This window comes from Alligator mississippiensis, chromosome 10, assembly GCF_030867095.1.
Source record: "Alligator mississippiensis isolate rAllMis1 chromosome 10, rAllMis1, whole genome shotgun sequence".
Lineage (NCBI taxonomy): Eukaryota > Metazoa > Chordata > Crocodylia > Alligatoridae > Alligator > Alligator mississippiensis.
The window spans coordinates 68,196,879-68,223,896 of NC_081833.1; the positions used below are offsets into that span (position 1 = coordinate 68,196,879).

The 27,018-nt window shown below is 42.0% G+C and overlaps 1 protein-coding gene across 12 annotated transcripts in view; it reads left to right on the forward strand.

Moving 5' to 3' along the window:
• Positions 1-27,018, forward strand: part of WWOX (WW domain containing oxidoreductase) — a 686,397-nt gene that overhangs the window by 222,766 nt on the left and 436,613 nt on the right. Inside the window, exons 9-10 of one of the 12 annotated variants that reach the window (XM_019488204.2) lie at positions 15,444-15,534; positions 18,172-18,348. The exons of 10 other annotated variants lie outside the window; for them this stretch is intronic. In XM_019488204.2, the coding sequence (XP_019343749.1) occupies positions 15,444-15,534; positions 18,172-18,266 (186 nt within the window). In that variant the 3' untranslated portion in view covers positions 18,267-18,348. Of the gene's footprint in view, positions 1-15,443; positions 15,535-18,171; positions 18,929-27,018 lie in introns of those variants that run through there. One more of the 12 variants, XM_019488205.2, reaches the window with a different exon arrangement.

Sequence of the window (27,018 nt, forward strand, 5' to 3'; positions counted from 1 at the left end):
AAGCATGAACAGTTTTGCCATTGATTTTTTTTTTTAAAGGGAGAAGCTAAATGTGACCTAAAGTATGTATCCTTAACATTGCTATGTAAATTGGATCCTTGGTTTCACAAACTAATTCTGATTAGGTGAACATTTTATTGTGCAATCTATTCTGTCTCAAATATATTTGTACTGCCTAACTTAAAATATGAGTTAGTACCCAGACAAAGACATAAGTTAGTGAGGTAATTTCCAACAGCTATTTGTTGCACAGACACATTTTTGTTCTGGGGTTTTTACTTTAAGCAAATACTTACAGGAACCTGAGATCTGGATATCAAAAATGCATCTATGTTTGGGTCATTTCTGTTTAACCTAATCTGCTGAACAGTTTTGTTTGGAAATTAAGGGGAGGGAAGGGGTTAGGAAAAGTTGACATCATGGTCAGAGGTTACCTTTCAGGTTTTATTTGGTTTTGCTTTGTTTGTTCCACCCAGAATAAAAGTCTCCCTGTAAAGTAGTCCAACACTGAAGTCCTGCAAAGTGGAAGTGGTGTGTTTTGTAACTGGCCAACCGATCACATGCTTTCAAGAGGCATTCTTTGGCCCGCTTTTCAGTTACGTTTCCTCGTGGTTTCGCTTCTTCGATGAGATTTAGTTAAAGCACCCCTGCCACCATTTTGAAACGTGAGGGCACTGAATACACGAGATCCCGCAACATGCTAGATTAGAACACGTTCCAACTGGAACACATCGGAGCATGTGTACAAGCATCCACGCTATGGCCAGTTCTTGACACAGAAAAGTACATAAATTAACAAATGCAACTTAACGAACAATCAGAATGTCTTTAAGGGAATACGTGGTATCTTATTAATTTTTAAACTAAACTGATAAGAGGAGTGGCCTATTATTGTTATGCATAAAGAGTTTGTAATATTTGGGGCTATAGTTTGTTGGTATTAATTTTTATATTCCACAGTGAAAGCTCTGACAAAGACCTGTCATTTCCCAAATAAGCCATTTTTTAAAGAGAACATCTGTTGAAACAGGCAATTTACAATCTCCTTAAGATACTGAAGGACCTAATTAACTCTGGAGGGAGACCAACCGTAGTTTATCAGAAACTATTTCTAGAGCTCTTTACTGAGTCAACTTTTTCAATTTGATTTTTAAAAAATGTTCTGACTTTGTTGGACACGTACAGAAATGCTAAGATCACAATAAACTGGTGTGGATTAAAGCAAACAAAAATATAACTGTAACAGTTATTGATAATACTTAAGGTAAGTTCTTAAGCAGCAGCAAAAATAGCCCTTGTTTCAGAGGTGGTATCGCCGTCTGCAAACTGAAAGCCATCATCACATAAAGAGAATTGTTCTACAAAGAAACTGGTGTAAACTATGGATATCCTACATGGAAGACTCTGTGCATCTCAATATCCCACCATTACACTACACTACTATCTTTTAACCATTGATTTACAATAAAGTTACTGTAAATTAACCTCAAAGGGAAAAGCTTCTGAAAGAAGACAAAACAGAGAGATTTATTCCATGTAAGAAAACATGAAAACAGTCTTAATCTCTCTGTAGTAAGCGCAGATTATTTGAAGCCAAAATATACCTTACTAGACAATACTCTGGCAAGCGCCTACCTTCCCTCTACTGGTCTCAGGCATAGTGAGCACTGCAGTCCCAACTCCATGCTCTGCAAATAGGGAAAATCCTGCCCTTCTTGATGTAAACAGGAATCTTGCTTCTGAGTTCGTCTGAGCCATGATTTTACTCATAATTCAGTATTAGTTACCCTTTCTTCTCTTTCTTTAAATATACATAAAGCTAAACGAACCTTGTGGCACTATGTGTTTGAAATGTCACGGCCTGTAGTATAATGATAAAAGTATAACGTTACAACAAGGAACTCTTAAAAACTACATTTAGGGCTGAACGTTTTAAGAGGTCTGAAAGTAAAACGCAAGTCATTCATGCCTACTCTTACAAGGCCCTGGACCAGTGATGCTCAACAGGCTGCTGCTGTGACACCTTGGGGTACTGTGAAGTGATGCACCGTATTAGCACCATTAACTGGGAACACCTATACATGATTCCCAAGATAAACCCAGAGATTTCAAATAGAAATCCATGGTGTCAAAAACATTCAGCTGTGTTGTGGTCTTTCTGAGTTCTTTGCAATAGAAGAAATGCTCCGTTATTTTTCTGTACTCAAACACCTGAAAACTAAGAGCTGGGGTTTTCTGAGGTGGTGTCTTGAGTCTAATGAGAGGGCCCGGAGTCTAAAAAGGTTGAAAAACACTGCTCTAGGCTTAAATCTCCTATGCTTAAGATGTCTTCTGGAGCTTAAATTTTATTGTTCATTATTACATTTCCTCACACAATTTGGCCCAAGCTAACCTGAACCTCCTGGGCATAGCAGTGAAAATGTAGTGTTTGGTCTCCAATCGCGCTTGCTTGTTGATCTGAAAGGACCGCTGTATTGAAAAGATCTATCCCCTGGAAGTCTAGTTACGCATAACCTTGTATCTTTCTGGGAAGCTGCAGATTTATTTGTCATAGCTCTCGGGCATGAAAGATGTCTGTAGCACTAATGTGGAAAATGTTTCTCTACTATGTTGTCTCCATGCAAATAACAAATTAATGTAGCTCATAGAGGAATTTAATCACCACAGTTCGGTGTTTAAGGGAGCAAAAAATCATCTATTCTGACTTTTCTGTTTCAGGAGTGGCACCAAACTTCAGCTTTTCAACAAACAGCTCATTGTTTTTGACATATAGGTTTTGATGTCTGTCATCAGACAATCACACAGTCTTTAAGAATGAATTAAGTAAGTATTCTCCATGACTTCAACCCTGATCTCAAGTTGTGGCAAAAACTGCCAATCTTCTCTCTCCTGTTTGTGGGAAAATCCTGCATTGTATTCAGTCTCTCGTGTGTCTAATCCACATCATGGTTCATTACAGTTTCTGTTCCTGCATACTGTCCTCTAAGGATGGAGCTACATCAAACAACCATTTGAGACTAAAGCATGTCTTCCAACTCTCGTGTTGGATCTCCTGCTTTTGAAAATATTATTGTTTACTGGACATAGCTTTCTTATAGGCATATGCCCAATGGTGAAACCTGCTTCCACCAACAACTGCCCATCTCCCTTGTCTGCGTCATCTATAAATTGAGGAGACATGGTGTTTATGACTGTAGCTTCCTGCTATCTTCCTCCTCCATCCTGTATCCATGCAAATGAATATTAACCAAAGCATTTCTTAACAAGATCTTCGACAACCTCTTTTCGGCTTCTGTTTCAGGGCCCGTACTCCACCCAGAGACTGACCTTTCTGCAGGTTTTGAGCCTACTGATCTTGATTCCTTTTTTGAAATCTTGGCCTTTCTTGGCCACCTTTATCAGGACTGATTCCGTTGACACCTGATCTGTTGAAATGACCTTGCTCCTTGGAGCTGGTCTATCCAGCAAAAGGACCACTGATGTTTGTTTTTTGTCATCCGTCATTCATACACACGTACGTGTGTGTGCACACACAAACACATACACACAGAAAGAGAGACAATTTTCTCACTCAGGGACCTTTTACAGACAAAAGATCCAAGAATATAACCTAACAACTTGAGTAATCAGTTAGATGCAGTGTGAAAGTTGCGGTATTTTGACCCTAATACCTATCTTGCCTCAAATAGGATCCATATTCAGGTGAGTCTGGTTTCTACCCGCTCCAGGATAATGATGTTAACACCTTAATATCTCCTTTGTAGAACATACTCACTGCCCCTTCAAGCCACTGTTGATTGTTTTGTGCAAATAAGTGATTTTACGAATTACCATAATCTCCCTCAGGTTAAAATGACATTTGAAACTTGATTTATCCAAAGGATAAACATCATTTTTCCTGTAGTCCAACACACCCTGATCCTGTTCTTTTCCTTTATCCCATCATGTAAAGGAAAAGATATGAATTCATATATACAAATTACTAGGGAGGAGTATAAGAATATTGCCTGGGCATGCAGGGATGAAATCATGAAGGCCAAAGCACAACTGGAGTTGGAACTAGCAAGGGATGTGAAGGGTAACAAGAAGGGTTTCTACAAGAATATCAGCAACAGAAGGAAGATCAGGGGAAGTATGGGTCCCTTTCTAAATGGGGGAGGCAACCTAGTGACAGAGGATGCAGAAAAGGCTGAAGTACTCAATGCCTTCTTCACCTCAGTCTTCACAGGCAAGGTCAGCTCCTAGACAACTGCACCTGGCAGCACAGTTTGGGGAGGAGGGGGGCAGCTGACAGTAGTGAAAGAACAGGTTTGGGACTATTTAGATAATCTGGAGATGTACAGGTCGACCAATGTGATTTTTACGCCTCTAGCCATCATCTTTGAAAACTAATGTTGATTGGGAGAGGTCCGGGATGATTGGAAAAGGGTAAAAATAATGCTCATCTTTAGGAAAAGGAAGAAGGAGCATCCAGGGAACTACAGATCAGTCTACCTCACCTCAGTCCCTGGAAAAATCATGGAGCAGATCCTCAAGGAATCTGTTTGTAAGCGCTTGGAGAAGAAGGCTGCAGTTAGGCACAGTCAGCATGGATTCCCCAAGGGCAAGTCATGCTTGACCAACCTGATTGCTTCCTATGATGAGATGACTGGCTCTGTGGATGTGGTATACCTTAATTTTAGCAAGGTTTTGATAGGGTCTTCCACAGTGTTCTTGCAGGCAAGCTAAGAAAGTACGAGCTGGATGAATGGACTGTAAGATAGAAAAGTGGAGTATTGGGCTTAGAGGGTAGTAGGAAATGGCTCAATGTCTAGTTGGCAGCTTATATCAAGTGGAGTGCCCTGGGGTTGGTCCTGGGGCCGGTTTCATTCCATGTCTTCTTCAGTGATCTGGAAGATGTCATGGAGTGCACCCTCAATAGGTTTGCCTATGACATCAAGCTGGGGGGGGGAGTAATAGATACACTGGAGGGGTAGGGATAGGATTCAGAGTGACTTAGACAAATTGGAGGATTAGGCCAAAAGGAATCCCCTGAGCTTCAACACAGACAAGTGCAAAATCCTACATTTAGGACAGAATAATCCCATCTGCTGGTACAGGCTGGGGGCTGACTGGTAGGGCAGCAGCTCTGCAGAATAGGACCTGGGGGCAATAAGCTGAACATGAGCCAACAGTGTGCCCTTGTTGCCAAGAAGGCTAATGACATACTGGGCCGCACTGGTAGGTATGTTGCCAGCAGGGTAAGGGAAGTAATTATTCCCCTTTATTCAGCACTGGTGAAGACACATCTGGAGTATGGTGTTCAGTTTTGGGCTCCTGACTACAGAAAGGATGTGGACAAATTGGAGAGAGTCCAGCAGAAGGCTATGAAAATGGTGAAGGGGCTGGGGCACATGACATATGAGGACAGGCTGAGGGAACTGGGCTTATTTAGTCTGGAGAAGAAAAGACTGAGAGGGGATTTCATAGCAGCCTTCAACTACCTGAGAGAGGGTTTGAAAGAGGATGGAGTTGGACTGTTGTCAGTGGTGGCAGATGACAGGACAAGGAGCAATGGTCTCAAGTTGCAGCAAGGGAAGCTTAGATTAGATATTAGGAAGGATTTTCTCACTAGAAGGGTAGTAAAACACTGAACAGGTTACTCAGAGAAGTTGTGGAATCTCCATCCGTGGAGGTTTTAAAGACGCAGCTAGACAAATCCTTGGTTTGGATGATGATACTGTTGGGGATGGTCCTGCTTTAAGCAGGGGTTGAATTAGATAACCTCCCTTTCAGCCATCCTTTTCTTTGATTCCGTGATCTGGATGTTTTGTTGGACTGATAGATGTGCATTTAAGAGCACTGAAGAAGACTTCAGCACCTTGTTGTATGATACCAGGTAAAGGGAAGATATCTACCTGGTTCAGGAGCTGCTTTTTCAAATCCGACAAAGTGAAATCATACAATCCTATGAAGTCAGACACTCATGAATGCTCCAGCAGGTCGGTTGCCACTTCTTGAGCAGAGCAGGAGTCTGCCTCTATAGAAAAGATGGGTAAAGCTGTTCCCTAGCCAAGCATGCGTACATTCACTAGGGGCTTTGGAGACACCCATTTCAACTGGAATTGTCTTCAGCAGAGAAGTTCTTCATGTCATGCTTGTCTACATGCACTGAATTAATTTCCTATAAACATGACATGTTCTGCCCTCTCACTTCCAACTACTACCTACTCTGTAGGGAACAGGGGAGTTTTGTTGTGCTGATAGGTTGCTTTGTATGTTGCTTGCAGCTAGTTCCTTTTGATTGTTTGACTGATATTAATTTAATAATATTTTCCTTGGAAAAGAAACAAAGGGCTGGGATCCCCCTGTTCCAGGTGGCTCTAAATAGTTCACATGGAAAGGGGTTCAACCCAAGCATAAGAGTCAGAGGACATTCCTTTCCTAAATAAGAAAAATAGACAGAAAAGACAAAATTTCTCTGTGTCGGCAAGTATGTCCATTTTAATTTACAAATTCTCTCTAATGATTACACGGTAGTCCTAATTTTCTTCTTCTATTGGAGGATGTTAAATTAATGGTGGCTCCTAACTGGCTGGGGAGCTGTACAAGGGATTTTAATTTATGTCAGAAGATAATGCATGAGGGAAGCAGTACCTTGAGGATGGTAAGAATCCTAATGATGGATGCAGCTTTACTTTTTAATTAAAAAAAAAACCCCAGCTTTTGTGTTGCTTCAAAAAATACGTTAGCAGAGTAGTGGAGTCCTTTCCTTTTACTTGTATGTTTTTAAGTCTTCTTTCCACATCTCTTTTTTTGTTCTTTAATTTGAAATCCATTGTCTCTTGGGTTTTGATAGTAGCTTAATGGACTTATACATTAGTCATTTAGTTCCTCACTTCTTGAGGATCTAAATTGAAGTCTTGATGTTGGTACAGTGTGACAGCCCTTTGGTTTTATTGTCGAATAGCGTATTTCTTGATCTTCACTATGTTAGCACTGATTTCTGGAAAGCTAGATTTCCTTGTAAACTTACTCCTTTCTAAAAAATTATAAACTGTTTTACTTTGCTAGAAGGGAGTATATGTACTGAAGCTGATCTGGTTGTTTCTGCCGAGAAGAGTATAACTATATATTAATAGAAATATTCATCAGTACATTAAAAAAGGAACATTTTTTAACTTGATGTTTTGAAACCGAAAATACGAATCTTGTTCAACCAGACAGACCATTGTTAAGATCATGGGGGTTTTTGGTTTTGGACTTATATTTCTGTATGACCTTGGGGGCCATAGAAAAACATACATCTCTTGCACATGTGATGTTCCTGTTGTCATGCCCATGATGATCATCATGATCATAATATGAAAATTAAGATGGGTAGGTAAATTTGGCAAAAGTGTTGCCAGTGGAAGTACTTAATGAAAGAGAAAGCTCTAGCCACTGATTGCAGTTTAATCCCTGGCTTTTAAGCCCTTCCTTTCCTTTCCTTTCCTTTCCTTTCCTTTCCTTTCCTTTCCTTTCCTTTCCTTTCCTTTATGTGGTGGTGTGCCCTCAGGAAAACACCAAGAGGGAGCGGTCCTTGTTCCTTTCCTGAAATTTTAGCTTGCCATTACGTAAGAGACCATTATGTAGGACCCTTCTCTTGGTGCACATCTGTTGGTGCACATCTGTGATTCTCTCATTTTGAACCCTTGTTCATGTTCATCTCCTTCAAGCCCCTGGGTCTAGTAACATCTACATTGCCCCAAATGTGAGGAAGGTCCTATTGTGTTTTTCTCAACATATAAGACAGGCAAAGTGTGGAAAGGAGAACAGTGTCAGAGAGAGAGGAGGTGACTTGCCCAAGGGCAAGTTCATTGTCAGAGACAAGAACAGAACTTTGCCTTCTAACTCCCAGTGTTGGTGTTCTGCCCCCTGACCACACGGCTTATTCTACCACGTCTCTGAATACGTGGAATGATCAAACTTTCCTTTCAGATATTTTCTACTGATACATAACTACATACTGGCTGCATCTACACGAGACTTTAGTACTTGCATACCAAGTACTAAGTGACTGTGCAGTAGCTGGCATTGCTGTGCAGTATCATCCCTGCACGGCTTCTTGGTGAAGTTGAGTGCACAGTAGCTTGTTATTACTGAGCAGTAGCATAACGTTATGCTTCATGCCGCATGACGCTACTGCGCAGTCAGTGTCTTGTGTAGATGAGGTCACTTAGAATTAAAATTTCTAATTACAGCTGGTCAAAATTCAACCATCTCTTCTTATCACTTAAAGAAGGATACCATTTGAGTCCTAGAGTCCATGAAGAGCCGGTGCGTATCAGATGCAGTAGATGTGTGGACAGTCCCGCAGCGCAGAAATCATGCAAAAAGCCTGAACATAACCAGGGATAGTTGGAGTCCAGCAGGGAGGGCCGACTTTGTGCCAGAGGGCTTACTTCTGACCAAGGCTAAAATGTATAGATTGTGGGTGAGTGGCCCTTCCTATACAGTATTAATCAGTTGAAAGTTCTGACTTTTGGAAAGAAGACACTAACTCCAAAATGTTATCTTGAAAATGTGAAATTAAAATGGCAAAATGGCATTTCCCCCCCATCCTCTCCCAATATAGCCTATGCATACCTCTTTGCCCAGAGAAAACTAAACTCACTTGAAACCTAGTCAAATGAACTGCTGGGATTTGATAAATTGTTGAATTTTTTTTAGTCTTTTCTTGTTTATATCTGGTAGTGGTTACACCGGGAAATTTGTGGCACTTAGACTTAATGAAATCAATGGAATTTGTGCATACATGAAAGGAAAAGAAAAAATGATCTTTCTTGGGAGGAATTAAGGTTCCAAAACTGACCACAGAGCAGATTATAGATATATACAGCTTTTTAAACAGCTCATTGACTTCTTTGATAAATGAAGAGGAATTGAGAGTAGAGTGGAATACAGTTGAGAAGGGAAACTGTCTGCAGTGGCTGGTTTCTTATGCTTAAGGCATACTGCAGAATATACTCCTAGAATACTCAAACTGATATTGTACTTAGGAATAAATCCATATTTGCTGTATTTCCCTCACTTCTTGCACTTGCAACACGATGAAAGCTTGCCTAAGATTTATCCCAAATAAAATCCTAATTACAATTTTTAGTCTGCTAACAGAAAGATGAGGCTTCATAATAGTTTCTTCAGGCAAAAAGATAGATAGGTTCTGTCCTAATGGGTTAGATTTCAGACTTGCTATTCATCCAGTAATTAACTTCTTCTGGTAACAATGAAAATGCATAGGCTTGCATGCAAAATTAATTTTAATATATGTTGAATGCAAAACAAGTAAGAATGCATTAGCAAGAGGTTACATGACTAACTTCTCAAAAAAGTGAAGCTATGAAAAACCTAAATATCTCCCAGCATATTACCTCTGCAATGCTGTCTGTCCTGTATAATCAGCAATGTATTCAAGTATACATTTTAAGGAGGATAAGCAGGAATAGAAAAAAATAGAAAATGGTATATCCTTGTCAAGTTATTTTGTGGGGTTGGGACTTCTGTATTTCTTGATTTCGTGACAAAGCCTTTAACATGATTTTTCACCCTTTAATTTCATAAGTTTTAAAAGTATCTCAGATTTCTCCTCCTCCTCTTGAGGAGAATAAAAGCACTGGTTTTGTTGTATTCTTTGTATTCTGAGTCCCCAAGGAGTGGGGGCTTTATAGTACTGAATCACTCAGTGCACCCCTGAGTAGCTAATGATTTCCCTTAGAGCAGAATGAAGGGTAGATCTGCACCTTATAGACCAACTACGCAACAGTGCATAGAACTAGCTTTGCAGAGTTACATTTTACTTCCAGTGACATCCATGTGTGCATATCCCTATTACATGAATCTGAGACTTGATTGTGATAAGAGAAATAAAACTGAATGTAGGTTGCCTGAAACATGGATTTGGGTGGATTTTCCAATTTACATTTCTCAAAAACATGGTCAGCGTCTGCAGTCGGGTGTACCATAAAAATGAAGACCAAATACAGAAGCTCCTTTTGCATGTTCTACCTGTCTAAAACTTAAAAAAAGAGAATGCTAGGGAACTGTAATGTATATTTCAATTTTCAAAGGTTCATTTGAAGTTTGCATGCCGATCTGCAGAAAGTTTATTAATGATGTTAATATAATACTTTAGCACCTTGCATCTTAAAAGCCAGCACAAATATTAACTACATTTCCCTATATATATCATCACACATGGGAAGCTTATATCTGCCACACACTACCTAAATGATTTTTTAGGTTTATGAACCTTCTTATCCTTCAGGGAGTGGTTTAAGCTATGTATTATTCCGGACTGATAATATTTGCAGTGGTACTGCTTGTTCAATTTCTTCAAAACCCAAAAGGCAGCTGTACAAGTGAGTGATCCTGTCTAAAAACTAAAACCAAATAACTTTGTTGCTGAAAGTGACCATTTCAGCAGTATCCAAATTAGAAGTTAGATTCCAAATTGCTGGTACACAGTGATAAAAACAAGCGCAATCACATGTGCATGTTGACCAAACTGTATCTGCATTTTAAATATATTAATCCAGTCATTTAGGTGGAATAGGTCCAGGGACTGGTTTAAATTAACCTGAGAATCTTTGTTTATGCTTTGAGAGCCAAGGTAATGCTTCATTTAAGCTGCTATCTGAGATCCAGACCACAAATCTGATGGAAGGCTTTAGTCCTCAGTGTATAGTTTCAAAGCTTTAGACCTGCTTGTGCCAATGTGTCATTAGCTGAAAAATGCTTGGTGTCTGCAAACACCAACACATTTTGTTCTGCGTTTTAGGTTGTCTGAATGCCATTGTAAAACAGCGTTCAGAAAGTGAAGCCTTTCTTGCAATTAAAGGAAAACGTGCCTTAATTGTTTGTTACACACAATTTATCTGGAGAGAGTTAGCAGCTAACCTGGATTTTTGTACATATGTTTATTATCAAGTTATCTAGAAGGATACAAATGTTTTAGCCTTTATAGGAACTGCCGGGAGCGGAATAAAAAATGACCTCCATATGACTTGCTTTCATACGCAGGGTAATAAAAATCTAAATTGGGATTGTATGTATATAGAAATAGATACGTGTACTTGCGCGCACACATGCATGCACGCACACACAGGTAAATATGTGTACTTGCATGTCTCTATAGGTTATGCCCCAAGTGTGTGTGTGTGTGTGTGCATGCATGTGCACGTGTGCATATGTGCCTGTGTGTATTTGATATGCAACACATGATTTGTTTAGAAATAGACCTAAGGCGTGTAGTTTTAAGATAAATTAAAATATATGATACATTCAGAAAATGTTAGGGTTTTTCATTTCACTGATTTTAATAGCCACCAGGGGGCAATGTGGTTTGACTGTCATTCACAAACTTATAGATGCTGTCAGCATGCTCGGTGAAATAGAAGTCCGAAGACTGTGATTACTCTTAAGGAGGAATCCTATCTGGAAGGGAACAGATACAGGTTTTCTTTTGCATTACTAGGAAACCATAGCGTTGTCAAATTTGCTAAACATAGTCATGTGAAGATTAACAGGCAATATGCATGTGCCTAACAGTACAATGCACAATAAATTACTTTTTCACGTTTCCACTCATTTTTGAAGTTGCATATTTCAGTACAGCACGATCAAAGCAAATTCAAAACAAATGTTAGATCTAATTGAGTATGGGTAATATAGTGACTGAAATCTTTTAAAACTTTGGGAGATGTTGTTTCCTGGGTGTTAATATTAATATTAGCAAAAAATAAGTTGATATTGGTATAAATAAAATACATGATATCTTATGCATAAAACAAACATGCATGCTTCCTCAATAATAATTTTAATAAATGTTCATTTGTATTTTTGTGGTTGTTTTTACATGAGACTCTTACAGTGCCTTAGAAATATTTATGTAAAACTCTCAATCATTCTTTTGTTCAGTGTTATACCCATTTTACAGTTCAGCATGTCAAGCCATAAAGAGATGAAATGACTCGCCCATATCAACAAGTCTTTGACAGAAAAAGGAACAAAGCCTGCAAATTTTGAGCTATAGTTCTCTACTCTCACCAATGAATTACACTCTGTAGACTTGTATTTTCCATGGGGCAGTTACATTAGAAGGATTTGCAGTTACTTTCACTAGAAATGTTTCTTGCTGTCAACCACAATGTTTCTAGAACATTTGAGATGTGAAAAAAAATGAGCATTATGTGAAGACTGTCCAATTGAGAAGCTACCTTTTAACTACAGAATGCGAGATTAAATCATCATCAATTATCTTGTGTAGAATTTTGTTTGGAGTTTATTTCTTAGCATATATATGTGCACTCAACAACGGGGAAGGGAGTGAATTATGATACTGAAGGTAACCTCAGCAATGAAGCCTACTTTATTTTAATACTTGTTGGGAAAGAACTAACTTATATTCAGTAATATAATGCAAGTCAGTAGGTCATAAACTGTCTTGTGGTTTTCAGATGTTAACCATGAATCACAAAACCGGGTATGCTGCTGTCTGTTCTGTGTTCTGCGTGTGCAAACAAAATCCTGTCCTTGAAGTTTCTATTCTGGGGCTCATTTCTTAATGTAAAATGTCTGCATTTGAAAGCTTCAGTGGTCAAGTACCCGTGGTATCTGTTCTGATTCCAGTGTGAGCCAATATTTCTGGCACCCTTGTGTCTTCTCAAAGCTTTTTCTGCTTTTCCTTCCTCACAGCTTAGGAAGTAGCAAATCACATCTGAATCAGGTGCCCAACTGTTTTAAAGAGGGGGTTGTCAACCGGGGGTACGTGTATCCCTGGGGGTACTTTTAAAGGTCCCAGGGGGTACGCAGGCGCGGGCAGGGGCAGAGCACCATCACCCCGCACCGCTGGTTCACAGGGGCAGGGCTGGGATGGGGTGAGAGCAGGGCTGCACAGACACCGTGCTGCCACAGCTTGCAACACTCCTCCTCCGTGTCTGGCCACTCACCGCATCCCATCCCCCCCCCCTCCCCCGACTCCGTGTCTGGCCACTCGCCACCCCCCCCAGGGTACACTTATTAAAAAAGGTTGAAAACCCCTGTTTTAAATCATTGAGTCTTCTAATACTACCACAGTCTTTCCCATCTTTCTACACTCACTCACTCACTTAGACTACAGTGTGTTATATCCTGATGTTTCTTTTTTTTTTCCCTCCTCCACATTTATGCTTTTGTCATATTCAACCTCTCAGGGAAGCCAGAGGTTGCTTTTGACCATTTTAATTCCAAGTTTGTCATCTCTCCTCATTGACCTTGGCTCCTTTGTCTTCTGCCCGCGGTATCTCCTACACTATGTACTGCAAGCCATCCTCCTCTTGGCATGGTAACCTCTCTAAATGTCTCTTTTATAAATCTTTCATTCTCTTAAGCATTTCATAGTGTGGAAAATTGGCTCTCAAGCAACCTTGCCCTCAATGTACTCAATAAGATGACAATAGAAATACACGTATTGTCCCTGTATATCTCTACCTAGAAAGCACCAAATCTTATTTAGCACATTTTGCACGTCATTGAGCTTTACTTCATTTTAAGTCCTTAATTGCTAAACTTTACAAGCTGTGTGTAGCAAGAGCCTAAACAAGTAGAAATGACAGTGGATGCAATCAATGTACAGACATTTACTGGCTCTGTAATGTCTTTTGTACTCTATCAGACTATCCTACTAGTTTTCATACATTTAAACCACATAGCTCTGATGCTTTGAGGAAGTGCTTCAGAATTGTTTAAATGTTATACAACACCCATACCAAACTAAACTAGAAAAGGAGGAAATGAAGCACATCGTGCATTGTAAAAGCATGTGAGCTCTTGAAAAGGGTTATTTCAGAGGTGAATTCTGTTTTGAAGAGCTGTTTATTTTAAGCCTAAAATAAGTTTCTATAGTATAGATGTCCACCAGTTGGAACGAAAAGGACTCTGAAGTGATTGTGCTACCTTACTGCCTACATAACCTCCTATATTTCTTGTTATTCTAGTTGAGTGCTGCATTCAGACAGAGGTTGCCAATAAAGTTTATTGTAGGAGCTAAGTGTCAATATCTGTAGTACCCCCTGCCTAGGGTGCTTGTAATTAAAATGCCACAGATAGTCTGGGAGAAGCATGAAAATTTGATGGCAAATTGATTTCAGGTTCATCTTGAAATTTGTCCTCAGCTGGACTCGATACTGCTGGCAGACATTGGATGGCTTTTGTCAAAAGGGTTTGCTGGGATGAGACAGAGATGCCTTGATCTGAATATTAAATACAGCACTCTGCTTATGACAAATGGTTTGCTTACTACTAAAACATGCCTTTTTTATATACTTTATTGTTTGTCGTATTTGTAGGATGCCGCCGTTCAGATCTGTTTTAATTAGGAAAAGAAGTTGAACCCACGAAAGAGCACATTTAGAAACACCAGATTTAATCTCAGTATACACAATCTGGATTTCTAAACTCTGCAAACACGACTAAGATTTTACTGAAAAACAAAAAAATACATTTCCAAATAATGGTAAAAACAACAACAACAACAAAAAATCTCAGGCCTAATCCTTATTTTAAAAGATCTTTTTTTACTCAAACAGTGGCATACATTTATAAAGAAAGTAACTGGAATATATATAATATTTTATAGTTGGATAGTACTCACTGCTGATAGTGTAGTGTCTTGCAGTGATCTTTTCATAGATTTGTGTCTTAGCAGTAAACTTCTCTGCGACATTTGAAACAGCATCTCAGGATGAGACCAACATTTTATAAAGTAGTTTACAAAATCTGGACCTAATATTTGTTATTGGCTCAGGAAAAAAAAACAACTTTTTTGTCATGTAGTGTTCCAAGATTGCAACATCTCTTTTTTAATCTAGAATGGAGGCTAATTGTTTTCCATTTTTAGCAGGGAATTTCACGTGCCTATTGAGACACTGATTTTCCAGTGGGAGGTTCTGCTTATGTAGTTTCATCATTTAAAAACAAACAACTCCCTCCCTTTTCCCCCATAAACTTAGGGTATGCCTAAATTCATATCTAAGAATAAGGCTAAAGTCAGGTACCGTTAACAGCATAGGTATCCTAGCACAGAACTCAGCAAAGGCTGTCTGTCTGTGTATTCACTGGGCTGCTTCAGCCTGGGCTGCAGTAGCTACAGGCCTGTTAGCAGCACCTAAGCACCCTAGCTTAAAGCTGGCTTGGGTACATCTGTGCGGGCTGCACAGTATAGACATGCCTGTGCATTTTTAGGACGGAGCAGAGGAGAGGTAGGTCCTCTCAATGCAGTGAGAACAGGAAAGGCCTGTTGGAGAAAAGGAAAGAAGCGGTGGTTTATGGAGAACTGACAGCTTTATAGTAATGATATTGTGGCTAGTATCACTTGATTTCATTTTTAAAAAAAATCAGTGGTGGGATTGCCCCGCACAGGCTTTTGAAACTCTGCCTTTTCTCAGTATCTAGAAACCAATCCTAGTTACACTGGAGACTGGCAGAGATTCTCTTGGGTGACTGGCTTCTACAGGCAGCTGATCTCATTTGAAAACGGTCAGTTTGTTTCCTCCTTTTCTGACATTGTGTTTTTTATTTCCACCTAAGATAGATTTATTCACTTTGTAAATATTACATGGTACAAGAGTCTTTATTTTTTTATATAATCCTTGTTTACAAAGTCAATACAATCAGCCTGAAAATATGTAGCAAACATTGCAGTATATTAGAATCTTATGTATTGTGTTTGCTGTAGGTACAAATTCAATACAGCAACTCTCCAACAATTGACATGTCAAGTAATATATCAAGTGCTGGTATATTACTTTTTGCTCATCCTATTACTACTTATCAAAAACAACTCACCACCCACACTCTTCTTCTCATTAAGGCCCAATGCTGCAAGATGCTGAAATGTCCTATCAGCGTCAGCAGAACATAAAGGTGTTCTGCAGCCTTACAGGAAGCACCCTCCATGCAGCAAGATTAGATCCTAAAACATGATCATAAAGACCACACAAAAAAGGTTCTGAGATTTCAGTGATGAAGATCACTCATTCCATGTTTAGGAAGTGAAAGCTTCTTTAAATGCCCACTATGCAGGCCAATAGATGGAAGCCCAGGATATTTTTAAAGGATAAATTTAAATAAAATGGGTCTGTTAGATGTTTACAATATGTATTCAAAGTAAAATCTTTTCCCTACTACTGTCTATACAATTATTCACCTATGTTGCAAATCTATTATAATTTGTACCTTGTTCTGGCTTATGAATGAGAACATTTTATTTGAAATAGAAAGTTGATTGAGCAGTGGACTGGGACTCAGGAGACCTGGCCTGTTGGGTGACCCTGAGACAATCAATTGAGGTCTCAGTGTCTTGGTTTACCCATCTGTAAAATAAGGAAAATAGTGCCTATTTCGTTTATCAGGTACTTCATGATTTATGTATGAAAAATGCTGTATGTATAGTGTGATCATTGAATCTGAAATCTTAATTCAAAGTATTTTTAATTCATCCATGTTTCTACCTCTGTTCTTTATGTCTTTCTTCTTCTGTCCTAAATAAATACCTATGCTGTAGGCACTGTTTAGATATCAATACATTTTCTTCTAATGCATAGAAGTATCAACAGACTAAGTAAATCATGTAGAGTTGGACTGTAGTGGGATGTCATTTTACACCATATAGTCTTTTAGTTCCCTGGGCAAACTTGCCTCATGGAACACAGCATAACCCATAAACCAAATACATACATAAACAGTAAGCAGTTGTCTCGGGCCTTATGGTCTTTTGCCAGAGCCTGAGAGAGTGCTGTGGCTCATTGCTGCAGCCTCTAGCCTCACAGCCTTCCTTCCTCTGTCTATCCCTTGGGAGCTTTTAATTTCCTCTGGGCTAGCCATTTACCCTCCTCAGCTGGCCAGGTCTTTCTAGGCAGGTCTGCAATCATATACTTACTGCCTGCAGCTGAACTGTGGCCCTTGAAAGCATGCAGCCTGTTACATGAGGAGTAGAATCTTTGGGCTGTATACCTCACTGGTCTCAATGAAATTTGCCATCATCTGACAGGAGTGCTCTGTATATCAGTATCAGGGCTCTAAAACTCATCTAACCCCACAGATTGGATGAGGGGCATGGGGCCAGATTGGGCCCTCAGACCGTGCCCTAAGTTGGGGACAGGCAATTATTTCAGGCAGAGGGCCACTTACTGAGTTTTGGCAAGCCATCGAGGGCCTCATGATAGGCAGCCAGGGGCAGATAAGTATTAATTTTCTAAATTTTTTAGGGGCCCCATGGGTTGAATAGAATGGCCTGGTGGGCCGCATCCGGCCCACGGGACGCATTTTGCCCACCCCTGCCTAAGTGCTGGACCCAGCCCACAGAACTGGTTTAGTGTGGATGCTGCATTCAGCACACACCCTGACCAGACTGTGTGTGCTGCTTGCAGCGTGCATGGGAGCTCCAGCCCTGTTTGCCAACTTTAGCCCTGCACACCGCATGTATGCACTACCCCTACATGTGACATGGGCTTGTCCAGGTTGCGTACTACATGCAGGTACATTGTTGGTCTGGGGCATGCACTATAAGTGGTGTTTGTGGCTGGTCCAGGACATGTACTGCATATGGTACCCATGCCAAACTGGCCCTGCACACTGGATCTGGCATGGGCAGCCTGTCTGTGGGGCTGGGTCCAGCATGCAGGACTTGGACCAGTGTGAGTACTGCATACAGCACATGCCCTAGACTGGCTCTGCACCATTTGCAGTCTGCTTCAAACAGGTGCCATATGCAGTCCGTGGGGCCAGTTCCTACATGTGCTGCGTTGCAGCAGACAGCACTGCAGGCTGGATGATATGGCTGTGCGAACTGGATGTGGCCCGGGGACCATATCTTTGACACCCCTGATCTATATAAATGGTTAATAAACAAGGTGTTAATAGACAGTGCTTATGGATAGTTCCTGGGTGTTTAGGATCAATAAAACTTGGTGTGCTTTGCAAATGGCTTCTTTTGGCAGCTCTTTGTGTCAGCCCCTTGGTATAAGCTGTGGGATTTCTCTTGTACAGCAGTCCAGCAATCTTTAAAGCTAATTATGTTGAATGATGTCAGTTTGACATTTTTATCAGTGAGTTGGGTTTCTTGGTTATGCTTAAGCTTTACTTGTGTGTACTATTTTTCCCTTTGTTTTTCAGAGTCCCAACACAGTGGGTCATTTGAAACCATTTCCTGTAGGAAAGCATGGAGAGAAGCGTGTAAAAAAAACCATGCAGACTACAAGCATACTTGATCGGTGCCCAGAATGTAGCGTTAATGAGTATAAAAGTGCCTTCTTACTACATGCACAGAACTGAACAAAGGAAAATTTGATGACACAATTTCAGGCAGATACGTTCGAAGCAGCAATCTTTCCTCACTGGTGACACCCAGAATTTGATATTGTAAAGTTAGCTGTAGCATACGTTTCATGTGTATGTATATTTTTAAAGAAGTAAAAACCTTCTCACTGTTTTAGGCACTCGTCATATGAAAACTTGCTTGAAAATCAGACTAGAAATAAGATGTGCAGGTTTAGCAATGAGGGCAGTTAAGCATTGGAACACCTTTCCAGCAGCAGATCCAAGAGTATGGTGCAGGTGAGTACGGTCATGCACTTCCTTCAGCTCCATTGCACATGTGCAGCATTGGCATTTTCCACAGCTCCTCTGGTTCCCCGAGGTAAGTTTTCCTCTCCTAGTTCTCCCTGGTTCTGCTTATGGCAGGGTGCTTCATGCACCCTGTCACAGCAGGGATTGTCAACTGAGGGTACATGTACCCCTGGGGGTACTTGGGAAGGCTCCAGGGGTTATGTGGCAGCAGCACAGAGAAGCGGGGGTACTTGGGAAGCAGTGGCATGGGGGACATGGCCACTGTCACCATCCATCACTCCCCATTGCTGCCACGTGGTGCGTGCTGCCTCCCTGCGCTGAAGCATCCCCGGTTCTCCACGCTGCCAGCTTTGCGTCTGGCCAGCAGGGGGCGGGGGGGACGGGATGGTTTGCTGACAGCCAGCTGGATGCAAAGCCAGTGGTACGGAGAAGCGGGGATACCTGGGACGTGGCACATGGGGGGCAGGGCTGCCACCATCCCTCATTCCGTGGCACTGCTGGGTGCTGCACGCTGCTTTCCTACACCTAAGTATCTCCGCTTCTCAATGGCTTCGCATTCAGCTGACCATCAACACCTCCCCCACCCAGTGCACAGAGGTGGTGCTGAGTGTATAGACGGTGGTGAGGGCAGCCACCGCATGTGAGCTCCCTGCACCACCATCCCACACTGGTGGAGGAGTGAGTGCTGACAGCCGGCTGCACATGAAGCCTGCAGTGCGAAAAAGCATGGATACTTGGGTGTGGGAAAGCGGTACCCGGCAGCAACACAGAGTGTATAGATGGCGGTGGCAGCACCGTGTGAGCTCCCCACACTGCTGGCTTTGCATCCGGCCATCTGCCAGTGTGCCCCCAGATGTGAGGGCACATGACCCATGCAGATTGGAGGCTCCGCACATGCCCCTCATGTCCTCCTGGGATGTGTGCACTGGCGGGAGCTGCCACCCCTCCCTGCACCCCCTGGACAAGCTGCAGCTTTGTCCTGCACCCAGCCCCAGCTGTGCAGGGCCTGGCTGGCGGGCGCGGAGGTCCCACGGGCTCCATCCCCTCCAGCCCAGCGGCGTAGTTGAAGCTGGCCCTGCTCCAGCCCCTGGCTGGGGTCTCCAGGCAGTGAGGGGCCAGTGCCAGGGCAGGGATGCACCCGGGGATGACGGATTTGTTGGTGTGGTGAGGTGCTGGCACCGGGCAATGACTCTGGGTGCAGGGGAAGGAAGGAGCTCAGCGGGCCCCGGCCTGATCCGGGGCCTGACTCAGTTCTCTCCCTATCCCTGCCATGTCTCGGGCCGCCCCCCTTCCTGTGGCCCTTTCTCCTCCCATGCAGACTTTTCCACAGCCGGGCGGGGGGGGGGAGGGGTACTGACATCAGCATCCCCCCCACTGCCCAGCTGGAAGGTGTTGCAATCTAGAAGCGGTACCCACAGAAGGGGTACACTCCTTAAAAAAGGTTAAAAATAGGGCTGGGCAAAATGGCTGTATTTTGTTTCAGTTTGGGATTCAGCCATTTCGGAGGACAGTGATTCGTTTCGGTGTTTTGGATCACTGCCCTTGGAGTTTCGACGCTGTTTTGGAGATTCAGACTGGCTGGGGAGAAGCAGGCACGGCTGGGCAGCTGCAGGTTCTCCCGCAGCCCCTCCAGCTGTGCCTGCCTCTCCCCAGGTTGGGGAGCTGTGGGAGAAACCCCTATGGCTGCCCTGGCCAGCCCCAGCTTAGTCCTAGCACGTCAAAAAAAAAAAAGAAAAAACCCACACTCACTGGTTGTAGGAGTGGCGGCTGGGGCCTCTGAGTACTCATGGCAGAGGCCTCCCATGCAGTGGGGGACAGTGGGGATGTCCCCTTCCTGCCTGGCACCTGCGCGGCAGCTGCTCCATGGCACGGGTGCTGTGCAGCTCAGCAGGGTGCCACTCACTGTCTGAGAGCTGGGGTCGCTGGGGCTGAGCACTGCCAGCCTGGGTATCTGCTTGAGTCGCCCCAGCTCCCAGACGGTGTGCGGCATTCTGATGAGCCGCACTGCACCTGTGTCATGTGACATCCGAAACATTTCTGAAACGTTTCGGATGGTTTTGTTTGGTTTTGGAGATGTTTCAGAGCCTTCTGTTTTGTTTCAGATTAGATGTTTCAGGCACCAAAATGGGCCAAAACACCTTCAAAACAAAATAGCTGCCGACAATTTGCACAGCCCTATTTGAAACCCCCTAGGGAGTCCTGAGTCTCTTTATGTACCTGGCTTCTCCTCTGAATTATGGAGTTAGTCTGTCTTTTCATTATGTATTTTCCGTACAGCTTGTTCTCTCTTGTTATCAGCTTCTGGTCTCGTCTCTCTCTTTCTGAAATGGCTAATGAGAGAATCATCATTTTATGAACCATGTCACTCCTAATCGGCCTCAACAGGGCTCCTCTTTGGTGATCTGTTGCTTAGTTAGTTTTCTCTCCAGGTTGGCTCACTGACTTGGTTGGGACATCTTCTTTGTCCAAGGGGTTTCCATTTAAATAGATATGCACTTCAGTGACATTACATTGCTGTAATGTGCAACCCTATGTGGGAGCTTCCTTCCAAGATTAAAGGAATTCTGCATGCTTCCAGTAGCCCTGGCTAATTTTATTAGTCCAGTTATCTTTTCACAGTGGAATTTCTATGCTTAGCTTGGTTTCTTTGTAAGCTTTTTTGCTTATGTAAATAATATGTGCTGTATTTAGACAAATTACAGGCTTTTCAACCTGTGCATTAGAATATGAGGAGTTCACATCAGATTGTGAGGAGGAAAGATGGTGGCGGCTGGAGGTATCATACATCAGGAAATCAAATTTTTATTTCCAGCTGCGTGGCAGCCTTCGTATGTAACTTTCAATAGCCTCTTCATCCTTCCATGCTGTAGGAAAAAATGAGGATGAAAGCAGTGAAGTACTTTAATAACCCTTTGAGATGGATAGTACTGAAGTACAGATAATTACTTAATAATGTATTGAAGTGCCGTAGTATTTGTGTACTATGTCAGTGAGTAATATTTTAATATCATATGCTGTATATGCCAACTTTTATGGTAGCCTTGAAATTGTGCCTCCTATATTAACCTAAATAGGGTTCCAAGGGATTCTTTTGTGAAGTTACACATTGAAGTTTTCAGATAAAAAATAGTTAAATATTATATATTTCTATAATTCTATGATAATAATTGCATAATATGTACACTATGTATACATACATGTAATATATAATATATTATATATGAATATTATTGATATTATATTATATAGTTAAATAGTTCAGTGTTGTATTCTGAGTTCTGTTATCCACAATAAATGTTTGCATGCATTCCTGCAATTAAAGTAGTGGGTTATTTTCCCAAAACAGGAAATAATTAATCTATCTACTGTTCATTAAATACAATCTTGTTACTCTGTATACAATGTCATTTGTATCTGGGAGCCCCTCCCTTCCTTCAGAAGCTATTACATGACCTCCAGATCTCTCTTAGACTCCATGTATTACCATTAGAAGACATCCACACTGGGAAATCACTCTGTTCCTGTTTTTGATTAATATTTTATCAGCCACGAGAGGAAATGGTATTCTTTAGCAACACTAATAAGTAATTGAGAGATGAGATGCCTCGGATAGCTTTGGTAAAGCCGTATGTAGAGGTTATAAAAGAAGAGCTTAGATAAGACTCCGGATAATAAAATGGAAAAAAAAATCTAAAGAAGACATTGTCCTATAGTAAAAAACAAGTAGCTTTGTCAGCAGAAAATAAACAGTAATAATCTCTTAAACAATAACTTGTCAAAAACAATAGTAAATGGAGCTAAAACATTTATTTTAAGGTAAATGTTTGATTCAGCAACTTTAAGTAAAATTTTGAGTGATTCAGTTAACCTCATACAATATACAGTAAAAATCAAGGGTTGTTTAATATGCAAGTTGTTTAAAGGTTATTTCAGCTGTTAGGTTACAATATTAATGGTTATGGTATTAGAACATTTTGGGGGGTAATAGTTCATGTGTTTACTAACTATTCTAGATATATTTATTGTGAATCTAGTGAAGGTAGTAGAGATTTAAATGTTCTCGTGGCTAATGCTCCTGATAAACTTCATGGCATATCTTTAGTTTTTTGGGTTTGGCACAAATGGCATCTTTTTAGGGGGTGGGAGGCTGGTTTTGACTTCTGTGGGTTTTTTGTTTGTTTTTGTTTTGTTTCTTCACGTTTCCAGGATCTTGTATTCCTTTTGTGTGGATTGAAGATGTAGTTCTTAAAGGACTCTATTCCACCACTTTCTTATAAGACGTCCATGATGTAATTGCATTGGTTGATTTTATTTCCCCTCTGTGGTGGGAGATTAAGACCAAATGGCAAATTATTTCAGCATTGATTGGGATGTATTAATACTGCAGCAGATCCAGAGGGAATAGATTAGGGTCTTCCAGCAAGGATTTTTCCCTTTACAGGAGTACCAATAGGATATTGGCTCATATGCACTTAGGGTTCTTTACTGTGGTACCACAAGGTAGTAGGGCTGTGTAAAATACCGTCGTTTCATTTCAACGTCCATTTTGAAGGGACAGTGTTTTGTTTTGTTGTTTCGTTTCAAAGCGCTGTTCCATTTCGTTTCATTGAAACTGTTTTGCTATTTTGATGAGTTTTGAAGTTTCGCCCATACGCTATAATAGAGAATAATGAAAAAGCCTAAAACATTGTCATTTCTTCCCCGATTCAGATGCAAATTGCAGGGATGGTAGCCCCTTCTGAGGGCATGAAGCCTGCCAAGCTTCAAGTAGATAGGTGCAGAGGTTTCTGGGAAACCACCTCAAACGCATCAAAGGAAAACTCATGACACTTGCCGGCAGTGGCAGCCTCCTGTCATCCAGTGCACAGATCTGGGCACCCGTGCCCCTGGGAGGCCTGTGCCAGACTCTTCCTGGGTGTGTGGCCCCTGCATCTGTGCCGGATGACAGGAGGCTGCCTGGGACCGGCGCTGGGTTCAGCCTATGCTCAGCGCCTGGGATGACTAATGCTGCTGCTGGCCTCAGGCAGCAGCAGTAGCCTCCTGGCATCCAGCGCACATATCCAGGGGCCCGGCCCCCCGGGAGGAATCCGGCAGGGCTGGGAGGGCAGCTTGAGCTCTGTGGGGCTGGCGGAGCTGGTCAGAGCTCAGTCCTGGCTCTCCCCACCTCCCGCTGCCAGGCTGCACTCTGACCGGCTCTGCAGCCCCATGGAGCTCAGCCTGGCAGCGGGAGGTGGAGCGCAGCTCTGGGTCTACCCACCTACCATTGCTGGGCTGAGCTCTGTGGGGTTGGCGGAGCCGGTCGGAGTATAGCCCCCGCCTTCTACTCCTGGATTGCACTCCGAGTGGCTTCACAGCTCAGCCTGGCTGCGGGAGGTGGGGAGAGCCAGGGCTATCCTCTCACCAGCTCCAGCAGCCCCACAGAGCTCAGTCCGGTGGGGGGAGATGAGCAAAGCGAGGGCTGCGCTCCACCTCGTGCCACCCGGCTGAGTTCCATGGGGCTGCGGAGCCACTTGGAGTGCAGCCTTGGCTCTCCCCTACCTCCCACCACTGGGTTGCTTCAAAACTTGAAACATTTTGAAACTTTCTGAACATTTTGAGGGCCCTCATTTAATTTTGAAGCTGTTTCAAAGCTTTTTGTTTCATTTTGATTTTGCCGTTTTGAGCTCGAAACGTGTTGAAACAGCTTTGAAATGAAACACATGGCGACGTTTCACACAGCCTTGCAAGGTAGTATCTCTTGTATCTCCAATTCACTGGGCATGCGAGCATACTAGAAATGATGAATTAACACTGCAGGTCATGGCTTTTGTCTGGAGAGACACGCAGGGTTTATAACAGCGATCATCATTATGGGAAACCGGACAACGACCCACAGATCATAGGCATCATAGAACATGTTGAGCTTATATTATAACCAGAGGTAGAGGGTTGATAAACCATAACAAAATGGGCAGACCACTTTAGATAGCTATCATTGTGGTAGCCAAGGTAATGCCATACTTACCAGTATATTTTTACGGGATTTTACAGAAGAAAGAAGTCATGCATCAGAGTATAGCACAAAGGCTCTTGAAACATGACAACACCACTGGTTTGAAGGAAGTTGAGCACTGCTGAGCTGAATGAAAGAGTCAGAAATGGCAAAAGGGTTGTCCAGAATATCAAAATAGCAAGTGAGGTTGAAAATGGTAAGGTAGATTCTTTTGAACCAAAAGTAAGATGTCTGGGTTGGGGAAGAGGAACTATAGGGAGAAAAGAACGAACCCTGGATTTTGAGGTATGTTTCTTACCAACGTTTTTATTCTAAGGCATATTTATAGAGAAAATAGTATAAATGCTACATTTTGGACATGTCTACACGTGCATTCAGGCCTGCCTAAATTTAATGGGCATTAGCTTAATGCTCATTAAGATGATTTAGGCTCATGTCTACAGGTGCATGCGTTAAAGTGCATTAACGCCATGTGTGCAGACTGACTTGGCACTAAAGTTAGTCCTAGGCCAGTCCATACACAGCGTTAATGCTCCTTAACTCATCTACATTTACATTAATGCACTTTAGGTATTCAGGCCTCAATTTATTACCTGCTTTTTGTAGGTATCAAATTGAGACATGAATAACCTAAAATCACCATTTTAAAGGTGCATTAATGGCGCACATGTGTAGATGCTCACCCTTAATGTGCCTTAAGTTGAGCTAAGTCACCTTAAATTGGCACGTATAAATGCACCCTTAGAGTAGCAAAGAGTAACACCTAGTTTTAAGATTCTGTTTTGCTGAGTCTTGCATGAATGATTTTGTTTTTAAACTTTACAAGGAAATTCCCAGTGGCATGGTGATGCATTTTGTAAATAGTATTGGGGCAATGCACTAAGCATTTAAGCCTTTCAGATACCCCTTTTAAATTTAAATTTAAGGACCTTGGAGGAATTATATTACCCCCAAAACTACTTAGGATGCCAGGGGCATGTCCAGACAAGCGGAGATGTTTGGTTCCCCAGGGACAAGTAGCAGCGTCCCCAGGGAACTCCCGTGCCATGCATGCTTTACCCCGGGGCAGTAGGGGAGGCTGGGGGCAGTACTGTGTTGTCTCCAGCAGCCTTACCTGGGGTCCTGGGAGCCTCCCGGGACTGCAGCTGCGGAGATCCTGCTGGGAAGAGCCTGGCTTGCAGCCACAGTGCGGCTCCAGGTGGGCTGGCTCTGTCTTTCAGAAGTGTGCACTGCCCAAGTGTGTGCTGCTCCATTGTTTTTTTTCCACAGGTTTTTTTTAACCCCTGGTTATCCTGGGGTCAAAAAACCCATGGCAAAAAAAAAACTGGAGCAGCACATGGTCAGGCAGCACACCCTTGTATCGCAGAGAGCACCGAACTGTGCGGCATGTGGTGCTGCAGACATATTTGTGGCATCATATACCGCACAGCTGGGCTCATTTGGATGTTCCCCAGGAATCAACTCCTGTAGTTCTTGTGGCTTCCTTCACCATCTTTCCCGAGTGAAAGCTGCTTTAGGAGTTTTGTCCTGAGGCCACTGACCACAGAATTTTAAAAGCCCCAAGATTTAGGTGACAAACGGGAAATAAAAGGTAATGGACTTCTGATCTAATTATATGAATTTGATGATGTGATACTGTGTGTAAAATGTGTTGTATCTGAAGAGTTATATCAAGGCTAAAGCTTAAAATTACTGGTTTCTATTTATTCCCCAAGGTGAAAATAGGTCTGTGCTTGTCTGTCTGTCAGTCTCAGTACGTTGTATCTTGCATTTGTCTGTCTAGCTCCTTTCAATTTAATGCCAGGATTAATGCTAAAATGGCCTTCATGAATTAATCACAGGATCTAATTTACCACACTTTTTTTGGCATTGAGTTTCTGTAATTAGCATCTTAAACATGACTGGTTTTGGTGATCTTCATGCTAGTCAGAGTAAAACTTTCTGCCATTAATTACTTGAGAATTGTTGAGAATTCTTTAATAGACAGAAACTAATTTTCCTGCTAGATTCCAACCTGAAGCTGGTTCATTTAATGAGATGAGTGATAACGGCCTTGATTGTAAGTTGGTCTCATTCCTTGGAGCTCATTTGGATATTAACCTTCATGGAGAAAACTTTGGATAGCAACCCAGACAAAAGAGAAGAGAGTTTATTTTTCATTTCCTCCCAACATGTTTGAAATATTAATGTGCCATACCTTCTATTTCAGTTGCGCATACAATCACATCAAGCTAATCGTCATGTGACTTCGCTCCTTAGAAACCAATATACAGACATGTTCCGAATTACATGTCTTGAGCTCAACACATTAAACCTTCTCCTGGGGCAAGGTCTGAAGCAGGAAATGAAGCTACTAATCAACCAATGCTTTCTAATGAATATTTATCAACTTGTTTTTCTTG